Raw genomic sequence first — 22,095 nt, 5'->3', positions numbered from 1 at the left:
CTGAGCCATGTGTGGCCCATGGGAGTGGGGCGGGGGGGAGCACTTTCCCAGGACCATGACCTGAGCTGAAGGCAGACACTTCAACAACTGAGCCACCCAGGTGCCCCTTCCCAGTGTATTCTTAAAAGAAAAGGCAAGGTACCAAACACTGAATGATATGCTGTCATGTCAGTAAAAATGGGGGGGGGGGTGTATTTGAAATATGCCATTATTTCTAGAAGGATGCTAGAAGGGTAACTAGAATCTGGTAGCTTGCCTACCTTATTAGAGTGGTACTAGGTGGCTGGTGGACAGGGGTGGGAGAGAGATTTTTTTCTCTTTATATCCTATCTGCCTTTTGAATTGTTTTTTCTTTCTTTCTTTCTTTTTTTTTTTGCTTTTTGAATTTTGTACTAATTTCTTAAATTTCTGTATTTCTTATCTAAAAATAGAACTCCTTTTTTCCTGCAAACTAAAACTGCTCTTAAATATAGTTTGTTAGTTAACAAAAAGGTATTTCTCCAAATGAGTTGAAAATATATTTAGCTTGCACAAAATATTCATAATTCTCCCAAATTAGAAACTATCGAGATATCTTTCAGTAGGTGAATGGATAAATAAACTGTGAATATTATTCCATACAATGGAGTATTATTCAGTGATAAAAAGAAATGAGCTATCAAGCCATGAAAAGACATGGAGGAGGGCAGCCTGAGTGGCTTGGTTTAGAGCCGCCTTCAGCCCAGGTTGTGATCCTGGGGACTAGGGATCGAGTCCCATGTCTAGCTCCCTGCATGGAGCCTGCTTCTCCCTCTGCCTGTGTCTCTGCTTCTCTCTCTCTCTCTTTCTCTCTCTCTCTCTCTTTCTGTGAGTCTTATGAATAAATAAATAAAATCTTTTTTTTTTAGAAGAAAAGACATGGAGGAACTTTTTTGCTAAGTAAAAGAAGCCAGCTTATGAATAAGTGTACATAATGTATGATTCCAACTATATGACATTCTGGGAAAGGCAAAATTAGAGAAATAGTAAAAAGCTGAGCAATTTTCAGGAGTTGTAGAGAGGAGGGAGGAAGGGATGAATAGGTGGAACATGGGGGATTTTTATTTTTATTTTTTTTAAATAATTTTATTTTATTTATTTATGATAGTCACAGAGAGAGAGAGAGGCAGAGACACATGCAGAGGGAGAAGAAGCAGGCTCCATGCACCGGGAGCCCGATGTGGGATTCGTTCCCGGGTCTCCAGGATCGCGCCCTGGGGCAAAGGCAGGCGCCAAACCGCTGCGCCACCCAGGGATCCCCACATGGGGGATTTTTAGACAGTGAAAATACTCTGTATGGTACCACAGTGATAATCACATGACACCGTGCATTTGTCCAAACCCATGCAGTGTAAAACACAAAGAGTGAGCCCTGATGCAGACTCTGGACTTTAGTTAATAGTGACATATTAGTTCTGCCCATCAGTTGTCACAAATGTACCACACCCATCAATGCAAGATGTTGACAATAGGAGAAAGTGTGCAGGGGAGGGAATATGTGGGAACTCTTGGTACGTTCTGGTTAGTTTTTCTGTAAACCTGATGCTTCTCTAAAAAACAATCTATTAATTTTTAAAAAATAGAATGTCTAATGACTTTGAACCTGAGGAAGATCTGCTTTCTGCCTCTGCTGGTGAGGCTGTAGTTGTGAGTGGGTTGGGGAGGGTGAGGATACTAGTTCATCCCTAAGACTGATCACCCTGAATGTTGCGATGGCAGGTGGCATTGGCACAGCCACAGTGGTCTTTGCTGAGACTATTTCAGGAGAATAAGCAGAGAAGCTTTAATAGGGAATGGATAGACAGGCTGTAGATTCTTGGGCTTTGAATGTCAGAGGAGTTAGGCTTTGATACTACAAGCATAGGGGGCCATGGGGAATTTTATTAGGGGAGTGACAATGGAAGAGCTGCGCTTCAGGAGTCCGGGTGTCAGGATTAGTTCTGCTCCTTCTTTGGGCCTCGTGTCTCTGTCTGTAAAACCAGGAGGGTGCACCAGGTGATAGGAGAGGTCATCTTCAGTTCCAAGGTTCTGACAGCAAAGAGCTTTTTCTGACTTTCCAAAATCCTTTTCTTCCCTGCCCCACCCGCTTTTAATTTTTCTGCTGCTCAGTGCTGAACTGTGACTGGAACCGCCCCCCTGGGGGGAATGTCTGCTCAATGGAGTCTTGGGAGCAATTCTGTTTTATTTTATTTTTGTCGCTCCTTTGAAATCTTCAAGGAGAAAACCCAAATCTGTGCCAGCTCCAAGGAGGAGCAACTTGGAAGGGAGTTGGAAATAACAAGATGGGTAATCAAATCCTTTCAGGGTTCCAGAGCAAGCTGCAGTCGGAGATCCAGCCAGGACCGTTTCCTGCTAGAAGGATTTGACTCTGAGCTGTCCAAGCTGCTGGAAGGTTCTATGCACAACCCAGCCTAGAGGCTCCAGCTGGTGGTATGAATTGGGGGAGATTCTCTGCTCTTTCCAAATCCTCCCCTGTCATCATAGTGTGATTTATGAACTTTCCCTCTAAAATATGAGAACATTGGCTCCTGATTATGCCCTGTAATGCAGGAGAGCAGTGGCTGCAGCATTTCTGATGAATAATTCTCTTTAGACCACCATCTTGTTACAAAAAGGATACAGGAGGTTGAATACAGATGGATTAAAGTATTTTACAAAAATAACATGGTCTCAGTCTAGTTAGGTATCTGGAGGGTCGTTGCTGCCATCTGAGGAATCTGGGCTTGATTCCTAGATTAATTGCAATATACCAGCTGTTACGAACAGAGGCTGCTTACTCCTGAGCCTCCACCTCCTCATCTGTGGGGGGAAAGTGGGGAATGGTAGTAGCACCTGCCTTATAGGGGAGAGATTATGTGAGATAAATATGTAAAGAAGTCAGCACTGGGCCTGCAATAAATGATGGACTCTGTAAATGCTAGTGATTTTTATTAAGATTATTTTGAGTCCCAAATACTAGATGGTCTGAAAGTAATTTGAAAAATATTTTTCAAATTGAAGAGCATTTTTATAACTTTGTGCTGATGTGGTAGGGCTTGCCCTTTGGGGAGTGATGGCATCTTGAACCAAGTCAACGCATAGGCAGTGTCATAGGTATACCTGTGTAGCTTGTTATTTAGTTCAGAGAACAAAATGTGACCTTGGACAAGTTCCTGATTGTAGTTTACACAGAGCTGTGGTTTCTTCCTCTGTAAAAATGGATAATAATGTCATGTTGTATATGTGTACAGTATGGTGTGTGGTATATGGTATATGTGTGAGTGTGTGTGGTGTGCTGTGTGTGGGGTATATGTGTTGTGTGAGATGTGCGTGGTGTTTGTGTGTATGTTTGTGTCGAGTGAGACTCCCATAATCACAACACTTAATATCCTTGGGTAAAAGCACTCGGTAAAGAGAAATAGTAGTTTGCTATACAAATATCTATCTCCTGATGATCTATTACATGCAGGGCAAATCCACCTTTAGAGCTTAAATTTCATTTGAGGAGCCAAGGAGAATATGACACATGTACACAAAAGAATTAAAACAACAGCAGGAGATAGTCAGAGACAAACTAGAAGTACCATGGGAGTTCAGAGTAGGACTGGGAGGGCCACGCAGTCCAGGACTCCCTGGGAGGAACAGTACTTGACATGGACTCTAAAGCAGGTTTTAAACTTTTTTGCTTGCCTACCCTCTAAGTGGAGTCAGGGGCTGCGAAACTTCTTGCTTCATACATTTTAACTTGACATCTGAAATGTTTCATTATAAGTTTAATAGTTACAAAGGATATCATTTCTGCCCTATTGTAAATATTGACCTTGTAGAATAAAATTACACTACTCTCTTATTTTTTTTTTACACTACTCTCTTAAATGTATCAAATGAAAATCAAATAACATAGGAAGCAATTTTTTATTTTGTCTCTTTATTGCAGCATCACTTATTTAGAGTAGAATACACAGATCTCAAGTATGCAACTCAATTCTTTATACCAGGTAACTGCCACCCAAATTGAGGTGTAGTATATCTCCAGCACTCCAGAGGTACCCCTTGTGCCCCCTCCCAGTCAGTACCACCCCAAGAGTGACCATTTCTCTGACCTCCATCACCATAAACTGGTTTTGCATGATCTCATTTGTTCTGGCTTCTTTCAAGCAATGTAAGGCTTGTGAGATTCAAGCTGCATGTAGCATTAATTCATCTTTTTCATTGTTGTATAGTATTCCATTGACTGCCAATGTCAGAGTAAAAAAAAATCTTGTCCAGTCTTAATGGACATTTTGGGTTGTTTCTAATATTTGGTTGTAAAGCAACTATAAGTATTTGTCTGTATATTGTTTGGTGGACATAAACACTGTATTTGTTTGGAGTATGTAGCCGTGAGTGTAATTACCAGATCATGGAATAAATACCATAACATGTTGGTATCCACCACCATCCATCAAAAATTATTCAAATAAGTCAGTAATTTTATATTGTGCCTTTCTTTACTTTCTTGAACTCATAATTCCTTTATATTTCTTTCACAGAAGTTTATCTAATATATTTTTATACCTGAAATTATTTTTTAAAAGATTTATTTATTCATGAGAGACAAAGAGAGAGAGAGAGACATAGACATAGGTAGAGGGAGAAGGAGAAGCAGGCTCCCCGCAGGGAGCTCGATGTGGGACTCAATTCTGGGACCCCAGGATCACGACCTGAGCCGAAGGCAGATGCTCAATCACTGAGCCACCCAGGCTCCCCTACACTTGAAATTCTTATTGATTACTCCATCATACCTCTTTGGATCTAGAACATGGATGTAAATTGACATAGAACTCTAAGTATTATTTATTTATTTATTTATTTATTTATTTATTTATATTTTATTCTTTAAAAAGATTTTATTTATTTATTTATTCATGAGAGACACAGAGCACAAGAGAGAGGCAGAGACACAGGCAGAGGGAGAAGCAGGCTCCATGCAGGGAGCCAGACGTGGGACTCGATCCCAGGTCTCCAGGATCACACCCTGGGCTGAAGGCAGTGCTAAACTGCTGAAGCACCCGGGCTGCCCAGTATCTTTGTTTTAGATTGATTTATCATTACAATGACCACATAGACAGGTCATCAAAATAATATTGGTATTTTACACATTTGATAAATAATTACTAAACATAAAAAGTAAGATAGTGTGGGAAATGCTTCTCATAATGAGATGGATGGGGTGGTGGATGGCAGTGCTTCTCATACTTTAAGGTACTTAGGACCATCTGGAGATCTTGCTAAGATGCAGATTTTGGTTCAGAAATTGAGTTGGGGTCTGATTCTGCTTTTCTGGTGGTCCACAGACCACACTCTGAGTAGCAAGGGTACACGATCCCAAAGGAAGATTTGCTAACACCAACATTCTGAATTGTCCATTTTTTTGGCACCCAGAGATCTTGACATTTAGGGATACTAGACCATAGACAGATTCTGGCTGAAGAAGTTGGTTTTTCTTCTGCAAAGCAGGAGAGGGATCAATGTGAAGAGGGAGGTAGGGAAGGAGAGCAGTCATGCCATCTGGACTGAGACACATTCTTAGGTGGAGCAGGGAAGAGTAGAAGTGGAAACAGGATCTTCAGCTGATTCCCCGGTACTTTTCCTGCTTGTGTACCCCTGAGGGAGCCTTTGGGTACCCCAGGGTGGGGCTGACCCCTGTGAAGCCCACTTCTCTGAAGGATGCTAAGATGGTGTTGACCATCATTTCAGACAGGGTGCCCATTGATGCAGGTGGGATTGGACATTTCAAAAACTGTTTTGAATGGTTTTGAGAGTCTATTGGGGGTAAATCCTCAGAAGTAAAGTTTGTAGCTGGGTGGTAGATGGCCTTGAATTCCATGCTAAGGAGTTGGGCTTAATACTCAGGCAGAAGGGTGCTGTGGGGTGTTTTGAGCAGGGAGGTGGTGTGAGCAGAGTGCTTTGGGGACGCTGATGCATTGAGCATATCCCCCATGTGGGATGGCTGGGAAGGAGTTAAAGCAGAGGGGTGACAGCAATGACAACACTCTGGGCTTGAAGATGAGGTTGGCTGTAGTTATTGGGATTTGCCTATGATTTTTATCTCCTCCTCCCCAGCTTCTGAACTTTTGCCCTGGTTTCCCAGACCTGGTTGGCTGTCAGTACTTCCTGAAGTGTGGGTGACATTCCTCCAGGAGTACTTGAGATGTTGATGCACGGAGCTCCAGGTGATTTAATGTGGAGCACAGACGTGGCCTTAAGTAACACTGAAACCCAAGAGCCCCCCATCCCCTTCTCAGCCTCTCTCTGCAGCCCTGCAGCCCCTTCTCAGCCTCTCTCTGCAGCCCTGCCTGCATCTGGAGAAAGTCTTTAGCGCCTCGCCCCACTTTCCTTTTGTTGATAGGGAGCAGTCAGCTTGGACTCTGGTCCCTTTGGTAAGCAGAACTCTCCAGATAGAGTTTTACAAACTTTTTGTTTTTGTTGAGTTCATTTTCCATGTAGCAGGATGGCAGGCGGTCCTCGTTTTCCCCTCTCCTTAGTGACACAAAACTGTTCATTTCAAATAAGTTCATTTCAGTAAGAAAAGCAAGCCAATTTGCTAGATCATATGGAAGAAATAATAATGCTGGCGGCGTGTGGATATAGCAGAAGCCATGGTGGTGACATGCCATGATTCAGCTTGGGGAAACATTGGGTTAGACCATGTGACAAAAGGCAGCATGTGCCAGACCTCTGCGCCAATGCCGAGGGGCTCTGGGGGAGAGCGGGCGGGCCTGGCAGTGGGTGGGGGGCCCCGGGAATTGCCGAGCCTGCGCCAGGGGCCCCGGGTGAGCCGCGCGTCCCAGTGCAGCGCCCACCACAGCCTAACGCCCGCTGCTCCTTGCCTCTGCCCGCAGAGATCCGCACGCAGCTGGTGGAGCAGTTCAAATGCTTGGAGCAGCAGTCCGAGTCCCGGCTGCAGCTGCTGCAGGACCTCCAGGAGTTCTTCCGCAGGAAAGCCGAGATTGAGCTCGAGTACTCCCGCAGCCTGGAGAAGCTGGCCGAGCGGTTCTCCTCCAAGATCCGCAGTTCCCGGGAGCACCAGTTCAAGTGAGAGGGGGCCTGGGGTGGGGGGAGCTGGGCCGAGGGGAGGCAGCAAAGCAGAAAGGAGGCAAACACTCACTGGAGGCAGACGGTGTGCCCGGGGAACCCAGGTTACAGTCATCTCCGTGCCTCACTTCCTCCTAGTAGAGTGAAGATACAGTTCTCGTGCCTCGGGATGCTGCAGGGAGTGAACGAGGAACACGGGAGAAGCGCTGCAGACACTTAAATGCTCAGTAAATTGTCCTTGCTGTGGCTGTTATCCTACCACACACCAGGCCTTGTGCTAGGCTTCATTTGGACCAAGGTGACCTCCTCGCTCTTTTCAGGACATCCTGACCCATTTATCTGGGGGTCAGCCAGCCCATTTCCCAATTCCCCCAGCACAGTAATCTCATAATCTCCTCTCCATGGAACTGATGCTCAGTGCACCCCTCTTCCTCCCTCCCCTGGAGGATGGGTGCCCCGGGGCTCTTTCTCCACCTTCTTTATTTACAATACACAAACTCCCCTGGTCCTGACTTCTCACACTCCAAACTCTGGGTTTGTGAGGTCAGATCCCCCCAGCCAGTGGCGTGACTGCCTCTGAGTCTGACAGCAACAAAACCTCCTTGCCCAGAACTCTCTTGGGCCTGCCTCCTAAAGCACAGGTAGGAGGTAGCAACCTCAGAGGACCCTGTTCACGGGGCAGAGTGAACCTGGGGATCTTCCACTCCACCGTCATCTCTCCAGCCAGTCACCCTCAACCACAGGGGATCAGCAGCTTGCTTTAACCTCGACCCATTCCTTCTTCCTTTGGGTCTGATCCTGTTTTTCTCTCTACATTTAGAAAAATTGTGGTAAACCCACATAATATAAAATCTACCATCCTAACCATTTTTAAATGTACAGTTATGTAGCATTAAGGATACTCACGCTGTTGTGCAACCATCACTAACTACAGTACATGCCCATAATGCTTTTTATCTTGCCAAACAGAAACTCCATATGCATCAAATGCTAACTCCACGTTCCCTCTCCCTCCAGTTCCTGGCAACCACCAGGGGACTTCCTGTTTCTATGAGTCTCACTACTGTAGGGACTTTGTATAAGTGAAGTCACATAGTAGTTGCCTTTTGTGACTGGCTTATTGTACATAGTATAAGGTCCTCTCGGTTCCTCTGTACTGTATGCTCTTTTTAGGGCTAGTAATATTCCATTGTGTGTATGCAGCACATCATATTTATCTATTCACCTGTCAGTGGGCCCTGGGTTGCTTCCACTTTCTTCCATATATTTTTTGCCTTCTGCTCTGGCCAGGGGGTGCTCTTCTTTTAAACCTCCGTAAACAGACATCTCCCTTCGTCTATGCACAGCATTCAAACACTCACTCTTGTGGAAATTACTTTATCAGAGAGCAAAAATGTATTACATCTTCACGAATACCACTCTTATTTATCTACCCAATCTTATTTTTTCCAACGCAGCCTGCAGGAGGAAGCTTCTATTAATAATTTCCTCCCAGGCACTGTCTAGGCCCATCCACACACATAATCTCATTTTTCTGATAGATTTTTTTTTGAGAAATTTGCTCTTTTTTTATCTTTACAAATGATGAAAGTAAAATGCTAATTGTATATAACTTAGAAAATACAGAGAAACAGGAGGAAAAAAGTCACTTGCACAGTCCTGCTACTCAGAAGCAAACACACTCACATTTTGGTGCCTTCTCTGGCCTATCTTTTGGTAATAATAACAGCCATCACGGTATATTGTGGGCAGTAACTGAGCACTTTGGGCCGGGTGGGTGTTCCTGCCCTATCTTAAAGGTGAGGACAGTGAAGGTGAGGACAGTGAAGCTCTAAGAAAGTACCTTGTCCAGACATGTCTATGGACCAGTCATTGCAAAAAAAATAAAAAGAATGAACTGTCATTTTCATTCTGCCTCCTTGGCCTGAGATAAGAAAGGGCCAGGTGCAGCCTGAGAGCAGCCGTGGGATCTGAATGCTCCCCTAATACAGGCACACTCACAGAAACCCTCATCTCTGGCTAAACTGTCACTGGAGCTGTCCAGGGCTGTGTGGTTAGGCTGTGGCCTCAGCTCCTGCCTGTCTCCTCCCTTCCCATTTTTGGTGTGAACATGGGGGAGAGGGGGATAGGCGAGGCTGTGGGGGAGCATAGGCGGGGGTCCCTATTGCCTCACATTGCCTGTAATGAGCTCAGCCATCCCCCCTCATGGGTTCATTAAACAGAGGCCACCAGACGGAACAGGAGCCTCAGCTGGCAGTCGGGCCAAGCAGGCTGCTTGACACACTATGAAAGTCTAATTAGGATGTGGGCCCTGGCCAGTGCAGCTGGGATAATGTGGCTTTTGGAAGCAGGAGTCTCTGAGGGATGCCTGGATTTGCCCTTTGACCCCAGGGCCAACCAGTGCTGACCCCTGGCTGCATCTTTGGAGCTCAGTGAACAGGACCTGTGCTGTGCTCTGGGTCCTTTGACCTGCTGTCCAGTGAAGGCTAGTCTTGCTGTCTTACCAATACTTCATTTGAGAGTGTCCATCTCTCTGGCAGGTTGCCTCTCAGGGCCTGGAGGGCAGGGCTCAGGTCTTGTTATTTTATTCCCGCTGCAATGGGCCCAGTGCCAGATGGAGACGGGGTGTTTGCGAATGAGCAGGAGCAAGGGAGGGAGGAAACGTACTTGGTCTGTAAAACCTTCTCTGGCTGAGAGATTTTGTTTAGAGAGGGAATTGATTTGCTCAGGATAGCACAGCAAATGAGTGGCGGAACTGGAATGGGAACTATCATAGTTCATTCAGCTGCTCTAACGAAGTACCATAGACCAGGTGGCTTATCAACTAATTTCGCACCTCGTTAGAAGCCAGGAGTCCATCATAGCAATCATTTGATATTTTCTTACTTTTGCTTTTTTACGTTTGATTGTTCATCTCTCTCTTCCACTAGATGGGAAATTGCACCATGGCAGGAACTGCCTGTCTTGTTTACTACAATAAATCAGGGCCTGGCACCTGCTAGATGCTCAGTAAATACTGGCTAACTAAACAAATCAATTAAATACAGAATATTATGAGCACACAGAGGAAGCACCAGGTCTGACTCAAGGAAGCTTTCCAGGGGAAGTAACATCTAAACATTGAGCCCTGAAGAGCAAGCAGGTGGCAGAGTTCAAAGGACATGGCCATAGGGCCTGGGTGCCTGCCCCAATTGTGAGCATGCCCCCCCTCAAGAGAAGGAAGAGTATCTGAGAGCAGGGACTGTGTCCTGTTAATCTTTGTGTTTCAGCACACAGCACAGTCCAGGAAAATAAGAGGTCTTCTATGTGCATCATACGTGATGGTAGAAAAGAAACAAGTAATGGTATTGTTCTCCAGATGTTCATCCTGCCCAGGTAAACCCTCAGAGCCGTTGACCTGCATCTTTCTTTGAATCATGTGCCGCAGGGAGCTCAGCGCCAGTGAGTCCAGCCTTGACAGGGTGCCAGCATGGCCGGCTTCTGGTGAGAGCTCTCTGAGCGTGCAGACCGCTGGTCCTCATTGTGTCTTCACACGGGTGGAGAGCAGGGAGAGCAGGCAAGCTCTCTCCTGACTCTTGAAGTAAGGTCACTAATCCCATTCATGAGGCCTCTGCCCTACCGCTAATTACTGCCAAAGGCCCCACCTTCTGATACTATCACACTGGGCCTAGGGTGTCAACATAGGACTTTTAAGGGGACCCAGACATTCAGTGCATAACAAGGACTCAGGTCTCTTGATTCCAACCTCAATGCTACTCCATTTATTTGCTCTTTATCTGCCAGGCAATTGAAAAAATATATAGCTGCTGAGGAGGTACTATGATGGAAATAAATATAATGCGGAGTGTTCTAGCTATCTATTCTGGGTAACTGCAATACTTAGTACTATAACATAGTACCTCATGGTTTAGTGGGTTAGGGATTTGGACAGGGCTCAGTTGGGTGATTTTTCCACCTTATATGGCATTGACTGGGGTCACTGAGTAATATTCAGCTGGTAGCTGGTCTGGGCTGGAGAGTCCAAGATGGCTTCACCTGTGTACCTGGCACTTTGGTGGGGATGGCCAAAAGGCTGGACGTAGCTGGACGACCTCCTCCCCTGTGTGGTGTCAAGGCCCCTGTACCTAGCATTTCAGCTGGGTGTCTGACATTGTAGCTCAGGGCCCCGAGACAGCAGTGGGGAAGCCCCAGTCTTCAAGGCCAGCTCTGGAACTGGCACAGCACCACTTCTCAGCCTGAGCTCAGCTTCAGGAGAGAGGAAATAAAACCCTTCTCTCATTGAAGGATTTGCAGCCCTCTTTGATCCTCCCCACTGAGCTAGAATAGCAGTCAGGGAAGGCACCTGGAGGCAGTGGCATTGAAGCTGAGACCAGAGGGATGAGAAAGGGTAGGCCTGGGCGCAGCGGAGGGGAAGGAGAAGCTGGTGGAGCTGGAACTAGTGGTGAGGGAGTGTGGGAAGCCACTGAGACACTGGTAATAGGAGGGTGCATGACCCCATTTCTGTTTTTGAAATATGACCCTGGGTTGGAGGGGGCACGAGTGGAGCAGGTGTGTTGGATTATTGCTCTGCAGGCGGGTGGTGGTGATTGCCAGGGTAAGGACAGAACAGACGAGGAGGGGTGGGCAGTACTGGGCAGTCTTTCAGAGGTAGGATTGAGGAAAAGAGGAATCAAGGATGTCTTCCATCTCTGACTTGACAGAAGGATTAGAGAAGAGGGAGGCCGAAGCTGCCATGCTGTGCTGAAATCACCTGTGTTCTTGTCTGTGCCCCTTTTGATGATCACCGGGCTGTGAGCTCAGAGATGGCACTGAGGCTGGCTCTTGACCTAGGGTCCTGAGCACCCAGCACCAGGTTTGGCGTATGGTTGGCACTCACTAGATGTTTGTTGAAGGAATGAATGAAGGGTGGTCATTGGAATTGCCCTGGGGTGGCGCTGGTGGGAGACAGGGAGGGGGACATGTGTCTTCTGGCTGCCTTAGGAGCTTCGTGGGGCCGTTTGGGCAAATGGTTACCCACTCCTTGTGCCTGGCGCCTGGTATGGTGATGCTGAGAGGACAGAGTGTGGGCTTCACAGCCTTCCCAGTGCTGTTTCTGACTGGGGAATCAGGACCACGGATGCCAGAGCACCAGTTTATAAAGTGGGGTCCTGACCAGAAGCATCACATGGGGACTTGTCAGAAATGCAAAATCTGGGGAATCCCCTCAGTCCCACCAAATGAGAAATTCCGTACCCAGAAACTACAGATTGCTGGGTAGGGCCCAGCAATCTGTATTTTAACAAGCCCTCCAGGGGATTCTGATGCTTATTTATGTTTAAGAGCACCCTTTGTGATGGTTTTCCAGATGATAAATTATTTACAACTCACTTGGAGGCCATGCTGGCCTGCTAGACCCTTCTTCCCCAGAGTCAAATCCATAATCCACTGCTGTTTCCCAGCCAGCCCTAGCCTGAGGTTGGCTTGTCATTTTCAAGATCTGGAACTGGGGCCTTTTCCTGAGCAGGAGTGCTGTGTGGGTGGTGGGGGGAGCATACCGGGGGCTTAAAACCTGCCTCTCAGGGTAGGTGAATGTCCTACAAACAAGTTGGGTGGTTCTAGGAAGCCAGAGGTTTGCCAGAACTAACACTTTTTCTTCCTCCAGGGGAGGGTTTTGGAAGACACAGATACATTGAGATGTCTAGCTGTGGGTAGGGTGGCGTGGGGTAGATACGATACAGTGAGGGGCAGCTAACTAGCCACTCCAGACCCCCTCTTTGCAATTCCTGACACACATTAGAATATGGAAGGCTATGAGAAGTTTTGCAGTAAGTAAGCCTGTTGACTTCTTTCTGAAAGCTACTTGGCCACAGGATTCTTTCTCCCCTCTAATATTGATGAACATTTCGCCAAACTAGCACTCCTTGGGACCCAGTTTGAAAAGCCCTGCCCTAGCCCAGCTCCAGATTTCCACCTGGAATACCAGCCCCACATGCAAATAGTGCTCTGTGTGTGAGATGCTGTTCACTTCTACTCTGATGCCTTTTGTTTTGGATATCTCTTACCTTCCAGGGGATATACCTGAGAAAAATGCTTTCTGTTGCTGTTATTTGGACAGCTGTGGGGGGCGGGGGGAAGCAACAGAGAATTTTATTCAAATGTGTTTAGAATTGGGAAAGTCAGATTTTGGAGAGAACTGGGAGGTGCTTGACTAGCTAATGAATAATGTTCCATATTGTATGCAGAAAGGGTCTGCAGCATCTCTCATCTTGACAGAGCATTTGAGAGGGAGGATTCCAGGGAGCAACTAACCTTTATTCACAGATACGTAGTATGTCCCTAAAAACATGTTATAATTTAGATTCAGCCTCTCAGGGGAATCCTAAGCAGAAAAGCACTTTTTGTAGCAGGTAAATTGAGCCTGTCACTGTGCAGAAGATTCCGAATGAAAAGGTTTGCTTAGAACAAGGTGGGGATAAAGGGAAGGTCCTCCAGGTGGGGCTCCTGTCTCCCTTCATAGCTACTATTCTTACAACTAGTATCACATGAGTAATAGTTTTCCAGTGATACTTTCCAAGAGCTGCTTTTCTCCCATACACTGTGCCAGCCAGATCTTCCCTGATCACTTGGTGCCTGTGCTGTGCAGATGGTTTTATCTTTCAGATACCCATCACATCCACATTACCATGAGCCAGGTGTTCTACTAGGTGTCTTGCATGCATTGCCTCATTTAACTTTGTGACAAACGTTGTGACCTTTTTTGTTGAAAGCATTGAGGTTTTGAAAAATTAAGTAATTTGCCCAGAGGGACACAGCTAGAGCAGATAAGTAACAGAAATCTAATCTTGGTTTATCTGGCTCCAAAATGCATGCTTCAAGCTTCAATATCTGCTTCAAGCTGCATGACTTTGGGTATCCCCTCACCTCTCTGGGCTGGTTTAGTGTTTACTGAGAGCCACCCATCAGTGTAGACCACTCCATGTGTGGGCATTTAAAGTTCCCTTCTCTCCTCCTGGCCAGCTTCTGCTCACCTCAGCAGGGTCAGCTCAGGGCTCACTTCCTCTGGGAAGCCCCTGCCATAGATCCCTGGTGCAGAGTCAGCTGCTCCTCCTCTGGCCTTCCATGGTGATCTGTGTGTCACTCCCATTATTATTATCAGATTATCAAGAAAGGATCCAGTTCATATCCAGTTCTTCTACTTCAGTCTGCTGGCTGCTTGAAGGCAAGGGGTCATTTCTAGTCTCTCTCTCTCTAATCAATCACAGAAGTTTTTTGAAAGAATAACTGAAAAGACCAAGATACTGCCAAATACTTTCTTCAAACACATGAAGGAAATAGACTTGCTTTGTGTGGCTACAAAAGGAGAGAGATGAAGCCCAAGGATAGCATCTTCAGAGACACAGACTTCACCTTGACCTTGAGAACATTCCAGTAGCTAGAGCTGTCCAGCAAGGAAAAGGGCTGTCTTGAGGATGTGAGTTCCCATCCGTGGAGTTGTGTACATAAAGGTCAGATATTTTAAATGGACATTACTACAACATGAGGGATGGTCAGACCAGACTGGATCTCTTCAAAATGAGTGAGAGTGGGATCACTGATAGCACATGAACTATAAACATTGAATTATCTTTTCAGTTCTTTTAGTCTCTCTGGTTGGCTGAAGGAGACAGTCTCAGTTTGGTAACCAGTGTGTTGCTAATGCCTCTCTAATCTGGCTTTTCGCAAATAGAGAGCAGATCTCAGGCACCAGCATCTGCTGGGGATTGAACGATGCTGTTTTGTTTTCCTTGAACTTACTTTTTCTATTTATGGCAAGTGATGCTGGCTTTTAAAATTTTATTTTAACTAAGACTAGGGAAAGTTCTTGGTAAAGAAATTCATTTAAATAAAAATGAAGCAGCAAACAGGGAGGTATTAAGTATAGTGGGTTTGCAGGAATGGCAAAAATCCTGCAGCCATGTAGGACACCCCAGGGCCCCTTCTGAGTCTTCCTGGAGAGTGAACGCTTGCATCACTACCCTGTCCATCTTCCACCTTTCTGTTTTCATTGCTGGGAGAAATTTTAAAGCAGGAGTCTCAGCCAAAACAGTGGTCTTTGCAACAGCTACGCCTTCTTCTCCTTCTATGTTTGTCCTTCTGGCCCTTTCCTAGATCCTGTACCAGCTTTCCTGGAATCCTCAGAGACTGCAGTCAGCAACTTCCAAGTACTAACCAGGGTGTGATTTATTTATGTATGATATACTTTATATAAATCTATACATGCATATCATTTAAATTGTATTCTAAAAATAAAAAAATAGTTAATGTAATGAAGGAGATTTTATTTTAAATATTTAATTTATTTATTCATGAGAGACACAGAGAGAAAGAGAGGCAGAGACATAGGCAGAGGGAGAAGCAGGCTCCATGCAGGTTGCTCAGTGTGGGACTCGATCACGGGACTCCAGGATCATGCCCTGAGCTGAAGGCAGATGCTCAACCATTGAGCCACCCAGGCGTCCCTAATGAAGGAGATTTAAAAAATACATATTTTAGAGAGAGAGCAAGAGAGCAAGCACATGCAAAATGAGTGGCGAAGGGAGAGACAGAGGGAGAGAGAAACCCACGCAGACTCCTCACTGAGCACAGAGCTCAATCCAAGGCTCGGTCTCACCACCCTGAGTTCACTATCAGAGCTGAAACCAAGAATCAGATGCTTAACCAATGGCACCACCCAGGTGTCCAGGTAATGAAGGAGATTTTAATAAGCAATAATATGCAGAGGTTTACTTTTGACTCAATTCCATCAAACAAATAGTTTAATAATAACCTTTGAAAATTATACAGTACCTTACACTTGCAAATTGCCTCCCCAGCCTTAGCTGCTTACATCCTCCTAAGAATCCTGGTGGAACTGAGAGTCAGAAAAGGTGTCATCATCCCCACCTGATACAGAAGGGACCTGAAGGCCAGGCAGGGTGAGCCCTGATTTTGGATTCCCAGGTGATTGGTAAAAGAGCAGACCAGAGGAACCATGGGTCAGGGCCCTTCCTCTGCTTAGCACTGCATACACAATGGTGCACTAATTTTGCAGATGGATAAACCAAGGCGAAGGGGTTTGCAGGGAAAGAGAAGATGATGCTGGCCAGGCATTGCTTAATGGGGCAGAGATTTTCATTCTGGTACCAAAATACTTTTAGCAAGTTTAAGGTGGAGGTACTCAAAAGTGCTGCTGGACACCAGACCCAGTGTGCCATTACTTTGAAGTGTGAGGAATGAGTGAGTGAATCATTCTTCCCCAGGGTGGAGGGGGAGTCCCAGGCCCATTTGTAGTGGGTCTTGAAGTATACATGAGAGCTTGAGTGGGAGAAAGTAGTAATGGAAGGAAGAAAAACAACCATGGGTCATATGAAAACCTACCATGGGTCATATGTCAGTACACATCTGTCATTGGACTTTTCCTAACAACCTAGTGAGGTGCTAGTGGTAATAACTAGTGATGACAGTAATAATTATCATATACTGGGTTTGATGTTAAGAGCATCCAATGTATTACCTCATTCAGTTCTTATGAAACTGTTGTGAGGCAAGTGTTAGCAACTCTATTTTACAGATAAGGAAAGAAAAGGTTTAACTCCTCAAGTTCACCCAGCTGGTGAGAGACTTACTACATGGGTGAGCAGATCCTGCCTCAGTCAGGTGACCCAGCGGATGTAGTCTTTCCCTGTCAGAATCATTCTGTCTCAGGGCTGGCATCAGCCAAAAGGTAGCTTCTAAGTCAGTGGATTTCAGCTGGCTCTCCCTGCCTTAAAAACTCACATTTACCATCTGCCATGTGGTGGTTCTAAGGCAAAGCCCCAGGATAAACTCTTCCCCTTCACCTGGATGGCTGCTCTGCTTCCCAGCTGGCCGTCCTGCCCCAGTGATCTCATCATGGGCCACTTACGACCTTCATTCAGGCTTGACCTATGAGCTCCTTCCTGCCACAACTGCTTCCACTTCCACTGTGCCTTCCCTCAGTCCTGCCCTAGGCAGTGAGCTCCAGAACAATCTGCATGCTGTTTTGACTTCACAACTTCACTTTCAGGCTACTCTGCCTGCAGGGATGCTCCCGTCTTTGTCCTTTCCACCTGGCAAACTCTTATGTGTACTTCAAGGCCCAATGCAAATGTTTCTGTGACTCCCTTCAGAATTAGCCTTCCCTCCCTCATCTAGGGTCCCATCCTTCACACGGGATGACAGAATAGATGTCTGTTATTCTTTCCTGCTTAGCATCTCTCTCCCTTTCTTCTGATAACATCATCAAGATTTTTCCTCTGAGGAATCAAGCCTGAGCAATAGTGGGTCTGTGACCAGCATCTGCATCATCTTGGTCACAGAGCTTTCATCTAAGACCATGTGATTCTAGGACTTTTAGTGGACTGGTGGTGGCTCAGTCAATTGAGCGTCTGCCTTCCACGTGGGTTGTGATCCCAGGGTCCTGGGATTGAGCCCCACATGGGGCTCCCTGTTCAGCGGAGAGTTGGCTTCTCCCTCTCCCTCTGCCCCTCCCTCCTGCTCATGTTTTCTCTCTCTCAAATAAATTTTAAAAATTAGATTTAAAAAACCCAGAAAGGAACACAGAAATTGTTCCTTGGATTTCAAGGGGCTTATTGAATAAGTGAGGGAACAAGCCCCACACATGTGAGTGGGGCTTGCAACAACATGAAAGATATCCAAAGGTAACAATCTGAGAAGATCCACATGAGCGGTTTAGACAGATCTCAGGAATCCATGAAGGAAGAGCCTTGTGAACAAGACTTCGGAGAGTGGGTTTTTACCATGTGGCAAGAATAGAGGAAGGCATTCCAAGCAAGTGAAGACGGAATGTGCACAGGTGCCAAGGCACGGACACCTGGAGCTCGGAGGAGCTAGCTACCCCCTTCTCAGATTTCAGTAGCCTCATTGTCCTGTCATTGAAACTAAATACACAAAAGGGTCTATGTAATGGCCACTTATTTTTTTCACATCTATCCTTCTTATGAGGCTTTTCAAATAAATAAGTTGGGGAATCAGGAACAAAAAAAAAAGCCTTTGTCAGATCATGTGTATGCATTTAGGTTTTGGAAAATACAGCTGATGTTGTCAGTATCTGAAGGCCCTCCCTGGCTGCTGAATTGCTCACCCACCCATATGATAGATGAGACAGTAAAGCCTCAGAGAGGCAGAGTGACAAGCCCAAGAACACACAGCTGGTTAGCAGCAGAATCAGGGTCTGAACCTCTCCCACTCCCGGTACAATGGCTTCAGATTCCTTGGAAAGCAAAAAATAGATAAATGAAGAAACCCATCCCTGGTTCAGAGCTTTGTCCACTGCCTGGAGAAGGTTTCTGCAAGCAGAGAGGGGGGCTGAGGGAAAGGGCTGGACTGGCCTTGAATGCCAGCTGATGGGGTCAGACTTTACCTCTGCATCACAGGCCCATTCACTCCTCTGACAGACTACAAGAAAGATGCCTGAGTGGTCACATAAACTCTCCTTGGGCTCTTGATCCACTTGCGACAGCAGCCTATTATGGGTTGAGTTGTGTCCTCCCCAAATTCACATGTTGAAGTCCTAACCCCCAGTTCCTTAGAAGGTGACCTTATTTGGAAAGAGACAATCAGGTTAACATGAGCATCAGGGTGAGCCCTAATCCAGCATGACTGGTGTTCTTATAAAAAGGGGAAGTTTGGACACACACACACACACACAGACACACACACACACACAAGGTAAACATCATATGAACTTAAAGGCAGAGATTGGGTGATATGTCTGCAGGCTAAGCAACACCAGCAAACCACCAGAATGTCGAGGAGGGGCATGGAACAGGGTCTCTCTCATAGTCTCTAGAAAGAACCAACCCTGCTGACATCTTGATCTCAGACTTGTAGCCTCTAGAACGTCGAGACAACACATTTCTGCTGTTTGAGCCTCCATTGTGGTACAGCAGCCCTGTGTACAGTGGTAGCCAGCCCAGATGCTCTTCAGGGCTCCAACTCATGCTATACCTCTCCGGCCTCATCGCCACCCCTGGTCACCTCCCCTTTGCCTTCTGGCCACACATTCCTTCTCTCAGTGTAACAAGGCATCCATGCATACAGAGCCTTCACACTTGCTGCTGGGAATGCTCTCCCTCATCCCTGGGGTATGCTGAAATCTGCCTGTCTTTCTGGTTTCAACTTATCCTCCGAGATGCTTTCCATCTCTTCAGCCAACTGTGTGCCCAGTCCTGCCTGGCACGAGAGGAATGGTGGTGAACATAACAGATGTAAGCTTGAGGGGAGTCAAAGACCAGAAACAGAAAGCAAATGAACGGGACAAATCTCAGGAATGGTAGTGCAGTAATGACAATAAAATAGGGTTTTGTGCTGGAGATCAGGGAGCCACTGAGAGTCAGGGAAGGCCTCATGCAGGAGAAACATCTCAACTGAAATCTCAGTAACAAGAAAGACCAGCATGGTCAACTCATTTCCACCTTCCTGGGGCGGGATAACCCCCCATTAAAGACCCTTGAGGTACTATGCATTTCTACTTCATAGCCCCTACTACTGATGCAATTTTCTATTTATTTATTTGAGTATTTGATTTTCACCTAAGGCCCCCACTGGATTGTACACTCCACGAGCCAGGAAGCATGATTCCTTTTGCTTACCATTGCCTGGCACAAAAGATGGCACTCCATTAATATTTGTGGAATTAATGAATCATCCTCCAAGCAAGGGCAGTGAATTCCAAATCCTGCTTTGGGTGGCTTAGGTAGCAAGAAGTTACCCATATCCTTTGGGCCCTGGAACTAATTGAGGGAGCTCTTTTCAGGGGCAACTTTGTTGGCAGCCCACTGAGCAAGCCAATATAAGATCCAAGGACGTCCTGGAGGAGAGCAGGAAGCCAGAGGCAGGGATCTGGCATCTTGGGGATGGTGTCAGCTGCACGAGCTTGCCTCTCCCAGAGGATCCACAGTCCCAGGGCAGTGGATTTGGATTCATCTGCAAGCGTGGGGCTCTGCAGGCCTGGAAATAGGTTCTGTTTGCTAAGCAGAATTTTCCAGCCTCCAGCCGAGAAGCTGGCTCATTGCTAATTTCATTTCCCTAGCTCACCAGCTCGGCAAGGCCTTGCTTCTCTAGCTGCAGTCTCATGGAGCTTCATAGCCAACTCCCCTAGCCAAAGAAAGAAAGCTGTGACTCACCAGAAAATTTCATTGCTGTTTTTTGGCCAAAAAAAAGAAAAAGAAAAGAAAATATATATACATGTATATGTGAAAGTTCTCACATCATGCCTTAGCTCAGCAGCTTCTGCCTGCTGCATAGACAGACACTGGGATGCAAGATAGGAAAAGTAGAAAGGCTGCTCAAGATGTGCCTTGAGGGGGAGTGCCGGTCAGGTTCACTGTGACATCTTCTAAAAGTGTGGCCACAATGGGCAGAAATGGCTGCTGGCATGGGGATCTGGGTCTCAGAGGTCAAAGAGTTCCCATTCTCGAAAGGGACAAGTAACCTCCTAAAAAAGGGTCTGCTGTGTGTGGTTTGGGTGCTTCTTCCTGTGGTCCCCGTACAATCCAGATGGTCAGTGGGATGGTGCCTGATGTGTTGGCTGGAGCCCTCAACACTCTGCACCTGTCCCCTCTTCCACCTTGCTTCCTGGGCTCTAGCCACATAGGCCTTTATTCAGTTCCTTATTTGTACCAAACTCCCCTGACCTTTGCCCAATCTGTTCCCTTTGCTGGGGCCCCTCCCCCTGAACCCCATTCCCTTTACCCACCTCCCCCTACACTCTTTCTTTAGAGTCCAGCCTAAACACCCCTTCCTCAGGGATTACTTCAGGGACCCGCAGGCTAGGTCCCCTTGTTTTGGGCCCTCATGGCAACATACTGTTGTTCTAGCACTTTCTGCAGTTGTTAACTTGACATGCATTTGCAGGATTCCTCAAGGGGTGTCTGTCTCCCTTAGTAAACTATAAACTCCATGGAGGTTGGCACTAAGTCTGTTGTGCTCAAAATTATGTCCCTGGAATCTAGCCCATATGAAATACTCAATAAAAATGTATTGAGTGGGTGAACTGCTGAATGAATGACCATGGAGCTGTTTTCTGGTGTCTAATCCCAAGGCTAATGGTAGTTTGAGTAGCCAGGCCAGAGGGGTTAAGTGACCTGCATAAAGTCCCATAGGCAGTGTGCTGGACACAGGTGGAACACCCACCCTCAAGTCCAGGCATCTTTCTGCTTTGTCATGCTGGGTCCCATCTGTGGCTCTTGCCTCTTATTTCTGATCCAGGAGAACCTGGTACCATTGTGGCCAAGACCACAAGTGGCAGCTCTCCACAGAGTGGTTAGCTCTGCAGCTGGCTGTGGACAGTGCTGTTCACCCCAGCCTTTTAGTCTACAAATGAGCTGCCCCACACAAAGGGAACAGGGCTAGGAGGAAGTGAGGAGAGAGGAACAAACAGTCTCCCATGCTGGGATAGAGCAAGAGGATGGACCCGCTGGTTGGATGACAGGCGTGGGGCAGCATCTCTGCAGAGAAGGATGAGCTGGCCCGTCATCCCATCCTAGGTAACCAAAGGAGGAGGGGAGGAGCCCAGCCTTGCACCATCCCTCCAGCTACAGCCTGGCCAGGCCTCCCAAGGAGTTACCTCTTCTGCCACATGGTCATGCACATTTGTAAAGAGTTCCATATCATTCCATGGTTTCAGATACCATCCGGCTGCTTGGTACCAGCTTCTCCATTTGTTTCTCCACTCAGATATCACCATCTGGGTGTTCCATAAGCCCTTTAGACTTGTCATGTTCAAACAGAGCTCCTCTCCTTCTCTCCCTACCTCACCATTGTCCTGCTCCCCCTCAGCCTAGCAGATGCCACCTCTGCTCTCCCAAGTGCCCAGACAGGGAAACTTAGGAATCGTTGTGGATGTCTCTTCCTCCCTCCCCACCCCCGTCTGCTCAGTCTCCAGGCCCAGTTCACTATTTAGGTATTTCTTGAATCCCTCGACTTCTCTTCTGGCCCCCTTGAGCCCATCCTCCATAGAGTATTCAAAGCAAGAGTCTGCAA

General features: G+C 46.6%; 1 protein-coding gene across 6 annotated transcripts in view; it reads left to right on the top strand.

Moving 5' to 3' along the window:
• Positions 1-22,095, top strand: part of SRGAP3 (SLIT-ROBO Rho GTPase activating protein 3) — a 317,794-nt gene that overhangs the window by 178,815 nt on the left and 116,884 nt on the right. For all 6 annotated transcript variants that reach the window (XR_005988861.1, XM_041761597.1, XM_041761595.1 and 3 more), the window contains one exon: positions 6,882-7,074. Coding sequence is in view for 4 of the 6 variants with exons in the window: in XM_041761595.1 (XP_041617529.1) it covers positions 6,882-7,074 (193 nt within the window). In the remaining 2 variants the exon portion in view is untranslated. The remainder of the gene's footprint in view (positions 1-6,881; positions 7,075-22,095) is intronic.

This window comes from Vulpes lagopus, chromosome 7, assembly GCF_018345385.1.
Source record: "Vulpes lagopus strain Blue_001 chromosome 7, ASM1834538v1, whole genome shotgun sequence".
Lineage (NCBI taxonomy): Eukaryota > Metazoa > Chordata > Mammalia > Carnivora > Canidae > Vulpes > Vulpes lagopus.
This window is presented reverse-complemented; position numbering and strand designations above follow the sequence as displayed.